At 37.8% G+C, this 12,059-nt stretch overlaps 1 protein-coding gene across 1 annotated transcript in view; it reads right to left on the minus strand.

Annotated features, from left to right (window-relative positions):
* Positions 1–613: 613 nt before the first annotated feature.
* LOC128654307 (retinol dehydrogenase 7) overlaps positions 614–12,059 on the minus strand; it is a 138,465-nt gene continuing 127,019 nt past the window's right edge. Inside the window, exon 6 of the mRNA XM_053708169.1 lies at positions 614–1,024. Coding sequence (XP_053564144.1) covers positions 801–1,024 — 224 coding nt within the window. The 3' untranslated portion in view covers positions 614–800. The remainder of the gene's footprint in view (positions 1,025–12,059) is intronic.

Below are 12,059 nucleotides of genomic sequence, written 5' to 3' on the forward strand. Positions count from 1 at the left end.
CGATAAATGCTGAAGGTATATGCTGTCGGCATTTATCATTGCACCAGCAGTTCTTGTTAACTGCTGGTGCAACACCGCCCCCCGCAGATTTGCGGCCAATCGGCCGCTAGCAGGGGGTGTCAATCAACCCGATCGTATTCGATTGGGCTGATTGTTGCCCGCCACCTCTGAGGTGGTGGACGCATTAAGGAGCAGCGGTCTTGGGACCGCAGCTTCTTAACTTCCACTTTAGGTGGAACTGAAGAGGAGTGGTACTCCATAAATTGACCCCTATATATGTATATATATACAGCTATATATATATATATATATATACACACACACACAAAACGCACTCACTAGCAAGCACACAGTAATATTTAAAAATAAAAATGGGTAAATCAGTTGCATTTGGCGCCAAATGGTTTAAGTCTTGGACCACGTCAAGGTTTCCCCCCACCTGGGTCCCTAACCAAACAGCTACACAATGCATGCTTTCAAACATACTGAAAACCAACACCAAAGGTGTCACAGGCCTTTGTAATTACCCTTAAGTAAAAACAAAACACAGAAACTGACAGCACCTTGCAGTCTGCTGGGCTGCTCACAAAACTGGCCTTAGAAGGAGCACTGCAACATGGAAAAGGTGCTTTTAATATCCCCAAATTCCTTCTGAGAAGGGGCTTTTGTACAGGTTTATCAAGTAAACAAAAATGATGAAGTACATTAAAACAAAAAACTAATTACATGAACTGTATTATATTTCCATAGAACAGAGACATTTCTTATAGCACAGCTAATAACCAGAACTGATTACGTTGTTAGTGAGCTACATTAGCTGGTCTTGGAGCTGTTCGGGTCATCAGGTAATCTGCCAGGAAAGTGGGGACATAGGAAATAGGAATAAAAAAAAGTTTGGCATCCCATCCCGCTGAGTAACGCGTGTAAGGATTAACTGCAGTCAGAGCGTGCACCATGCAGTTTGTCACAGGAGTGAGGTCCGTGTTGCTTAGAGACAAAAATGTTTTCTCCATATCAGCCACATCTGCAATACAAAATGTACAAAGTATTAATCAGGAATGCCATTCTGCTAGATTAAATGTTTTACTCTTAGCAATGTTATACAAAGTGTTCTTTCACTGTAAAGGAAGATCATATGCACAATCAGATGGTTCCAATGCATTATAAAAATACTAGCAAGCAGTATATAAACCAGAAAACAATAAAACTAGATTACAACATTAGCGCGGGTGTGATATTGCAATATTGCAATTGCACTAACTTGCACGCAAAATACAATTTGAAAGGAAATGCGTACCATCAAACGCAATCTAAATTTGCACTCTTCAGGCTATCGAGACTGAAGACCTCACGTAAAGGGTAAGGGCTAAAATAAAAGTTGCACTAAACACAACATAAATACATGAAAATAAAGTGTTAAACTCAAAAGTACACTATCTAATAAAATATTAATAAAATATATTATAAGGGTTAAAAGGTGTATGGTATATCACAAGGTGTTTTAAAGGAAAATGCCTATATTATTTATTAGACATGTGCGATTTGATTCGGTCCGAATCGAAATTCGGACAAATTTGTCGAATTCGGAGATTCGGTTCGATTCGAATTTCCGAATTGCGGTAGTGCCGAATCTACCGAATAAATCCGAATCAATTCGAATTTATTTGGTAGATTCGGATGGATTCGGATGGCCGTGTATTACACTAGTATTGTACAGTATACTAGTGTAATACACAGCACATCCCACTTAACACTTACCGAAATTCCGAATCGATTTGAACCGAATCAAACCGAATCTAACCAAATTTTTCACGAATCCGAAAGAATCCGAATGAATCCGAAATGAATTCATTTGATTTCTTCCGAATTCGAATCGGTCCGAACCGAAATTTGAATCGATCCGAACCGAATTTTTCGAAGCTGCACATGTCTATTATTTATATGTATACATAAGTATTTATGCATTTATATATGTATATACATTTTCATACATTTAGACACACACACATATACAGTATATATATATATATATATATATATATATATATATATATATATATATATATATATATATATATATATATATATGGCTCAAAATTTCAGGTTGTAAGCTACTAGCCAGGCCAAAATGTTACTTGCCACTTCTGATCCTACCCACTACCTGCCAACACCACACCCCACTACTCTGCCCCCTTTGCATATGTTTAACCATTGTGATGCACATTATTGTGCAGTCATTTTTAATATTTTTTATTTTATACCATAACAAGTTAAATAATGCTACATTCAGCAATAGCTTAACAAAAATAAGTGCATAGCAGTTAGCAACATCAACTTGGTGGTTCTGGGTAAGACAACAGCTGGATAGAAATAGGAAGTTGTGTAAGTGAGAGAGTGGAGAAAGAGAGCTGACAGTCATGGAAGGCCATAGAAGACCTGGAGATTTTCTTTTAATAATTATTATCTCTCCCTTCTGTCTCTTAACTATCACCTAGATTTAGAGTTTTGCGTTAGCCGTCAAAAGCAGCGTTAAGAGGTCCTAACGCTGCTTTTGGCCGCCCGCTGGAATTGATTTATTTGTAATTTATGTAATTGATTTAATTGTAGTGTAAGGTTAGGTGTTAATGTAACACAGGTTTGGTTTTATTTTACAGGTAAGTTTGTATTTATTTTAGCTAGGTAGTTAGTAAATAGTTAATAACCAGTAACTATTCTACCTAGTTAAAATAAATACAAACTTGCCTGTGAAATAAAAATAAAACCTAGGCTAGCTACAATGTAACTATTAGTTATATTGTAGCTAGCCTAGGGTTTATTTTACAGGTAAGTATTTAGTTTTAAATAGGTATTATTTAGTTATTAATAGTAGGTTTTATTTAGATTTATTTTAATTACATTAAAGTTAGTCGGTGTTAGAGTTAGGGTTAGACTTAGGGTTAGGTTTAGGGGTTAATAAATTTAGTATAGTGGCGGCGACGTTGGGGGCGGCAGACTAGGGGTTAAGAAGTGTAGGTAGGTTTCAGCGACATTGGGGGCGGGAGATTAGGGGTTAATAACATTATTTAGGTGTCGGCGATGTTGGGGGCAGCAGAATAGGGGTTAATAAGTATAATGTAGGTGTCAGCGATGTCAGGGGCGGCAGATTAGGGGTTAATAATTATAATGTAGGTGTTGCCGATGTCTGGGGTGGCAGATTAGGGGTTAATACGTATAATGTAGGTGTCGGCGATGTCGGGGGCAGCAGATTAGTGGTTAATAAGTGTAAGATTAGGGGTTTTTAGACTCGGGGTTCATGTTAGAGTGTTAGGTGTAAACATAAATTTTGTTTCCCCATAGGAATCAATGGGGCTGCGTTACGGAGCTTCACGCTGCTTTTTTGCAGGTGTTAGGCTTTTTTTCAGCCGAAGTAGTGTACAATAGAACTAGCGCCTAGAATTGTTTACTTGCTACACTATAAAGGACCCCCTAATCAGGTCCTAAAGATTAGATAAATATGAAAATTTATAGGAGTGCCTAAAAGGCTAAGGTAAACTCCAGGTTCCTTCTACAATGTCACCTAAATTCTAAGGTGTATGAATAAGTGAGCAATAGTCAAATACATACAATACCATTAAAAAACGTATAGAGACTTCTCTTTATTACCAAACATCAGAATCTTACAAAAATACACTTAAAAATCAACAAACTTAAAATCAATCTAAAACTGAGGTTTACTGAAATCTAGCAATATTCCAACAATATTCCAGATCTAAATCTAATTCTCATTAGAATAAACCAGATATTACCAATAATGGAGATTAATCCAAAATTATAAAATTCTGTAACTGAAATGTTGTTGGGTGTGTCCAAAAAAAAGAGAAAAGGATAACAAGGAGATTGGTGTAAGCTCCAATGGTGATATGTGTGCTTGTATTAATATTAAACTGACCAAGTTATTAGTCTCATTGAAAATACACACATGTGATCTAAAAAATATATATGTAAAAAACCACAGTAAGTGGGAAACACAAATTAGTGAATAAAATCACAATCACAAAACTTGTAGAAAAAACAAACAAACAAAAAATATATATATATATATATATCAGAAAATACTCAAAAATATATGCTGGCAGTGTACAGTGTCAATATGGTGAGTCAAAAAAACATATATAGGGGGGTAGTTATCAAGTCGTCTACTTTTCTTGCTTCGCCGGCCCAATACGCCCGCCTAAGCTCGCCTACCTTCGCCGCCGCGGACCTGAAAAAATACACCTAAGTTATCAAATAAAGCTGTCAAAAAGCCACGGGGCGATGAGCAGCGGACTGTGACAGTTATCACTCATCCGATCTCGCTGCCCTTCGGCTTTTTCCCAGCTTTATTGCTAGCCTGTCACTAAGCACTCACACTAAACTGCACTGTTCTACCCCCTATACCGGCGCCCCCGGAGCCTCCCGCAACTAAATAAAGTTACTAACCCCTAAACCGCCGCTCCTAGACCCTGCCGCAAGTCTTATAAATGTATTAACCCCTAAACCGCCGCTCCCGGACACCGCTACCACCTACAGTATACCTAGTAACCCCTATCCTGCCCCCCCTATACCGTCGCCCTCTATAATAAAATTATTAACCCCTATCATGCTGATCCCGCACCTCTCCGCAACTAAATAAATAGTTTAACCCCTAAACCGCCGCTCCATGAACCCGCCGCAACCTATATTAAACCTATTAACCCCTATCCTGTCCCCCCTACACCGTTGCCACCTATAATAAATTTATTAACCCCTAATCTGCCCCCCCTACACCGTCGCCACCTATAGTAAATTTATTAACCCCTATCCTGCCCCCCACTACGCCGCCGCCACTGTAATAAAATTATTAACCCCTAAACCTAAGTCTAACCCTAACCCTAACGCCCCCCTAACTTAAATATTAATTAAATAAATCTAAATAAATTAACTCTTATTAAGTAAATGAATCCTATTTAAAACTAAATACTTACCTTTAAAATAAACCCTAATATAGCTAAAATATAAATAATAATTATATTCTAGCTATCTTAGGATTTATATTTATTTTACAGGTACCTTTCAATTTATTTTAACCATGTACAATAACTATTAAATAGTTATTAACTATTTAATAGCTTACCTAGCTAAAATAAAGAGAAATGTACCTGTGAAATAAATCCTAACCTAAGTTACAATTACACCTAACACTACACTATACTTTAATAAATTATTCCTATTTAAAAATAAATACTTACCTGTAAAATAAACCCTAAGATAGCTACAATGTAATTAATAATTATATTATAGCTATCTTAGGATTTATATTTATTTTACAGGTAACTTTGTATTTATTTTAGCTAGTTAGAATAGTTATTAAATAGTTATTAACTATTTAATAACTACATAGCTAAAAGAAATACAAAATTACCTGTAAAATAAATCCTAACTTAAGTTACAATTAAACCTAATACTACACTATCATTAAATAATTAACTACAAATAACTACAATTAAATACAATTACATAAACTAACTAAAGTACAAAAAATAAAAAAAGCTAAGTTACAAAAAATAAAAAAATAAGTTACAAACATGTTACAAATATTACAACAATTTTAAGCTACTTACACCTAATCTAAGCCCCCTAATAAAATAACAAACCCCCCCAAAATAAAAAAATGCTCTACCCTATTCTAAATTAAATAAATTTCAAAGCTCTTTTACCTTACCAGCCCTTAAAAGGGCCATTTGTGGGGGCATGCCCCAAAGAAAACAGCTCTTTTGCTTGTAAAAGAAAAATACAACCCCCCCCAACATTAAAACCCACCACCCACATACCCCTAATCTAACCCAAACCCCCCTTACAAAAACCTAACACTAATCCCCTGAAGATCATCCTACCTTGAGTCGTCTTCACTCAGCCGAGCCACCGATGGAACTGAAGAGGACATCCGGAGCGGAAGAAGTTAATCCTCCAAGCGGCGCTGAAGAAATCTTCCATCCGATGAAGTCATCAGGCGGCGCTGAAGAAAAGTCTTCGATCCGTCCGATGTCATCTTCAAAGAGGCGCTGAAGAGGTCTTCTATCCGGGCGAAGTCATCTTCCAAGCCGGGTCTTGAATCTTCCTTCCGCCGACGCGGAACCACCTTCTTCACCGACGGACTACGACGAATGACGGCTCCTTTAAGGGACGTCATCCAAGATGGCGTCCCCTCAATTCCGATTGGCTGATAGGATTCTATCAGCCAATCGGAATTAAGGTAGGAAAATCTGATTGGCTGATGGAATCAGCCAATCAGATTCAAGTTCAATCCGATTGGCTGATCCAATCAGCCAATCAGATTGAGCTCGCATTCTATTGGCTGATCTTAACAGCCAATAGAATGCAAACTCAATCTGATTGGCTGATTCCATCAGCCAATCAGATTTTTCCTACCTTAATTCCGATTGGCTGATAGAATCCTATCAGCCAATCGGAATTGAGGGGATGCCATCTTGGATGACGTCCCTTAAAGGAGCCGTCATTCGTCGTAGTCCGTCGGTGAAGAAGGTGGTTCCGCGTCGGCGGAAGGAAGATTCAAGACCCGGCTTGGAAGATGACTTCGCCCGGATAGTCCAGTTTAAAAATAAATCCGGGTGTTGGCCAAATGGTAGTAGATTAAACCAGGTCTTTAATCCAATGATCTCCAAAACTCAGCTTTCTGCACTGAACTTTTAGCTTCCTTCTTTTCCAGGAAACAACTTCCTGGAAAAGAAGGAAGCTAAAAGTTCAGTGCAGAAAGCTGAGTTTTGGAGATCATTGGATTAAAGACCTGGTTTAATCTACTACCATTTGGCCAACACCCGGATTTATTTTTAAACTGGACTTTGGACATTGCTTTATATTTATTTCTCATTTTTACTTTGTCTGGTTTAGAATTTATTGTATTTGTTATAATAAGATTTGTGTTTCATTATTGAATATGTTGTAGTACACATACTACTGTTTTTATATGGGAGTAAAATCCTATGGTTATTAAACCTAATCAATAGATATTATAGCCAAAGAAATTTCATTAGCTTTGGTTATTTATCTTATCGTTTTTTGATATTTTTCCACAACCAATTGGTTTACCTTTACAGATCATACCGGTATTTGATCATGGTGATAATGCATTTTTATGGTTTTATGTTTTTCCACCTTGTTTAATTTTATATTTTTTTCTTCATTATATCACACCAATCCTATTGTGCACATTATATATGTTTTTTTGACTCACCATATTGACACTGTACAATGCCAGCATATATTTTTGAGTATTTTCTGATATATGTATATTTTTTTTGTTTGTTTGTTTTTTCTACAAGTTTTGTGATTGTGATTTTATTCACTAATTTGTGTTTCCCACTTACTGTGGTTTTTAACATATATATTTTTTAGATCACATGTGTGTATTTTCAATGAGACTAATAACTTGGTCAGTTTAATATTAATACAAGCACACATATCTCCATTGGAGCTTACACCAATCTCCTTGTTATCCTTTTCTCTTTTTTTGGACACACCCAACAACATTTCAGTTACAAAATTTTATAATTTTGGATTAATCTCCTTTATTGGTAATATCTGGTTTATTCTAGTGAGAATTAGATTTAGATCTGGAATATTGTTGGAATATTGCTAGATTTCAGTAAACCTCAGTTTTAGATTGATTTTAAGTTTGTTGGTTTTAAAGTGTATTTTTGTAAGATTCTGATGTTTGGTAATAAAGAGAAGTCTCTATACGTTTTTTAATGGTATTGTATGTATTTGACTATTGCTCACTTATTCATACACCTTAGAATTTAGGTGACATTGTAGAAGGAACCTGGAGTTTACCTTAGCCTTTTAGGCGCTCCTATAAATTTTCATATTTTTTTCAGCCGGCTCTCCCCATTGAAATGGGGAAAATCGTGCACGAGCACGTAAAACCAGCCTACCGCAGCTTTCAGCAGCGCTGGTATTGGAGTGCGGTATGGAACTCAATTTTGCTCTACGCTCACTTATTGCCTGATAACGCCGGGTTTTTGTAAACCTGTAATACCAGCGCTGTAGGTAAGTGAGCGGTGAGAATAACTTGCAAGTTAGTACCGCACCGCTCATAACGCAGAACTCGTAATCTAGCCGAAAAATATTTTTATTCAATTTTAATATATAATAATGTGTTTTACTGTGTATTTACTGTAAATGTTTTACATTCCACTGTTTTTCAGATAGGGGAAAAATGTTCTTAGTATTTTTACATATAAAAATATATCTGTATTTATCTATACCTATATACATTCATATATATATATATATATATATATAGGTATAGATATATATTTTATTAACTATTATCAGATATATAAATATCTATTTAAAAAAAAGAACATTTTCTTCTTTCTGAAAAACAATGGAATGTTAAGTATTTATAACTCAAGTCGGGTTGAGCACGCTTGGTCAAATGCAGTTAGGTTAGCGCAAGATCGATGGGTTAGGTTTTTATATCAGTGTGCTGCATTAAAGTCTATGGGGATAAAAAGTTAGCATGCATTGGATTTCGCTCACAGGTTTTGCTTGGCAGCTCGATGGGGCAGCTACATATGCTTTTGGACATGAAATAAACCTTTTTGTCCTATATTGAGCCAATCCTGTTTGAAAAAATACTATGAATGCACCATTTATTCACCAATAACTAAAATTATGTATCACAATTAGTGATGTCTCGAATTGTTCGCCGGTCAATAGTTCCCGGCAAACATAGCTTGTTCGCATTCGCAACTGCGATCCGCCCCCTATTCATCATCATTGAGTAAACTTTGACCCTGTATCTCACAGTCTGCAGACACATTCCAGCCAATTAGCAGCAGACCCTCCCAGCTCCTGGACAGAAGCCATTTTAGATTCATTCGGAAGCTACTTTCTTAGTGAGAGGAGGGACAGTGTAGCTGTTGCTGATTTAATAGGGACATTGATAGCTAGGCTAATGTATTCAGTGTCCACTACAGTCCTGAAGGACTCATCTGATCTTTGCTGTAAGGACAGCACCCCAAAAAGCCCTTTTTAGGGCTAAAATATCATTTTTTTCCCCTGTGTAATCTAATTGCAGTTGCCTGCCTGCCAGCTTGTGTGTCAGGCTCACAGTGTATACTGTGCCCACTTGCCCAGTGCCACCACTCATATCTGTTGTAAAAGTAGTGCAAATTTAAAAAAAAAAAACTTTTTTGACTGTGAAACATCAGTCTGCTAGTGTAATCTAATTGCAGTTGCCTGCCTGCCATCGTGTGTGCCAGGCCCACTTGCCCATTGCCCCCACTCATATCTGGTGTAAGAGTAGTGTAAATTTTAAAAAAAAAACACTTTTTTGACTGTGAAACATCAGTCTGCTAGTGTAATCTAATTGCAGTTGCCTGCCTGCCAGCGTGTGTGCCAGGCCCACTTGCCCAGTGCCACCACTCATATCTGTTGTAACAAACAGTAGTGTAAATTTAAAAAAACACACACTTTTTTGACTGTGAAACATCAGTCTGCTAGTGTAATCTAATTGCAGTTGCCTGCCTGCCAGCGTGTGTGCCAGGCCCACTTGCCCAGTGCCACCATTCATATCTGGTGTAACAGTACTGTAAATTTAAAAAAAAAACTTTTTTGACTGTGAAACATCAGTCTGCTAGTGTAATCTAATTGCAGTTGCCTGCCTGCCAGCATGTGTGCCAGGCCCACTTGCCCAGTGCGATCCGCCCCCTATTCGTCATCATTGAGTAAACTTTGACCCTGTATCTCACAGTCTGCAGACACATTCCAGCCAATCAGCAGCAGACCCTCCCAGCTCCTGGACAGAAGCCATTTTAGATTCATTCGGAAGCTACTTTCTTAGTGAGAGGAGGGACAGTGTAGCTGCTGCTGATTTAATAGGGACATTGATAGCTAGGCTAGTGTATTCAGTGTCCACTACAGTCCTGAAGGACTCATCTGATCTTTGCTGTAAGGACAGCACCCCAAAAAGCCCTTTTTAGGGCTAAAATATTTTTTCCCCTGTGTAATCTAATTGCAGTTGCCTGCCTGCCAGCTTGTGTGTCAGGCTCACAGTGTATACTGTGCCCACTTGCCCAGTGCCACCACTCATATCTGTTGTAACAGTAGTGTAAATTTAAAAAAAAAAAAACTTTTTTGACTGTGAAACATCAGTCTGCTAGTGTAATCTGAAGACAAAAGAGTGCAACAGCACTACACTAGTATGTGGGAGATGCTTTTATCAAAATTGGATTTATTTCCTTAGCTTGAGTGCTTATGCATGGATTAACTAGAAGAGCAGGATCAACAAGAGGTTGAAAAAGTATGCATTTCTTTAGCACTCCATTCTCCCCTTGAGAATTTATATACAGGGAGTGCAGAATTATTAGGCAAATGAGTATTTTGACCACATCATCCTCTTTATGCATGTTGTCTTACTCCAAGCTATATAGGCTCGAAAGCCTACTACCAACTAAGCATATTAGGTGATGTGCATCTCTGTAATGAGAAGGGGTGTGGTCTAATGACATCAACACCCTATATCAGGTGTGCATAATTATTAGGCAACTTCCTTTCCTTTGGCAAAATGGGTCAAAAGAAGGACTTGACAGGCTCAGAAAAGTCAAAAATAGTGAGATATCTTGCAGAGGGATGCAGCACTCTTAAAATTGCAAAGCTTCTGAAGTGTGATCATCGAACAATCAAGCGTTTCATTCAAAATAGTCAACAGGGTCGCAAGAAGCGTGTGGAAAAACCAAGGCGCAAAATAACTGCCCATGAACTGAGAAAAGTCAAGCGTGCAGCTGCCAAGATGCCACTTGCCACCAGTTTGGCCATATTTCAGAGCTGCAACATCACTGGAGTGCCAAAAGCACAAGGTGTGCAATACTCAGAGACATGGCCAAGGTAAGAAAGGCTGAAAGACGACCACCACTGAACAAGACACACAAGCTGAAACGTCAAGACTGGGCCAAGAAATATCTCAAGACTGATTTTTCTAAGGTTTTATGGACTGATGAAATGAGAGTGAGTCTTGATGGGCCAGATGGATGGGCCCGTGGCTGGATTGGTAAAGGGCAGAGAGCTCCAGTCCGACTCAGACGCCAACAAGGTGGAGGTGGAGTACTGGTTTGGGCTGGTATCATCAAAGATGAGCTTGTGGGGCCTTTTCGGGTTGAGGATGGAGTCAAGCTCAACTCCCAGTCCTACTGCCAGTTTCTGGAAGACACCTTCTTCAAGCAGTGGTACAGGAAGAAGTCTGCATCCTTAGAGAAAAACATGATTTTCATGCAGGACAATGCTCCATCACACGTGTCCAAGTACTCCACAGCGTGGCTGGCAAGAAAGGGTATAAAAGAAGAAAATCTAATGACATGGCCTCCTTGTTCACCTGATCTGAACCCCATTGAGAACCTGTGGTCCATCATCAAATGTGAGATTTACAAGGAGGAAAAACAGTACACCTCTCTGAACAGTGTCTGGGAGGCTGTGGTTGCTGCTGCACACAATGTTGATGGTGAACAGATCAAAACACTGACAGAATCCATGGATGGCAGGCTTTTGAGTGTCCTTGCAAAGAAAGGTGGCTATATTGGTCACTGATTTGTTTTTGTTTTGTTTTTGAATGTCAGAAATGTATATTTGTGAATGTTGAGATGTTATATTGGTTTCACTGGTAAAAATAAATAATTGAAATGGGTATATATTTGTTTTTTGTTAAGTTGCCTAATAATTATGCACAGTAATAGTCACCTGCACACACAGATATCCCCCTAAAATAGCTATAACTAAAAACAAACTAAAAACTACTTCCAAAACTATTCAGCTTTGATATTAATGAGTTTTTTGGGTTCATTGAGAACATGGTTGTTGTTCAATAATAAAATTAATCCTCAAAAATACAACTTGCCTAATAATTTTGTACTCCCTGTATAGAACACCTTTAGTAGGATGAAGTGGTGATTTGAATTAAAATTTAACCATTATTGGTTTTATTAAAAAAACAACAGAACACACAACATAAAGAGTTAAAAACACAAAAAGTAAGGGCCCATAGA

This window comes from Bombina bombina, chromosome 3 (genome assembly GCF_027579735.1).
Source record: "Bombina bombina isolate aBomBom1 chromosome 3, aBomBom1.pri, whole genome shotgun sequence".
In the NCBI taxonomy this organism is placed as follows: domain Eukaryota; kingdom Metazoa; phylum Chordata; class Amphibia; order Anura; family Bombinatoridae; genus Bombina; species Bombina bombina.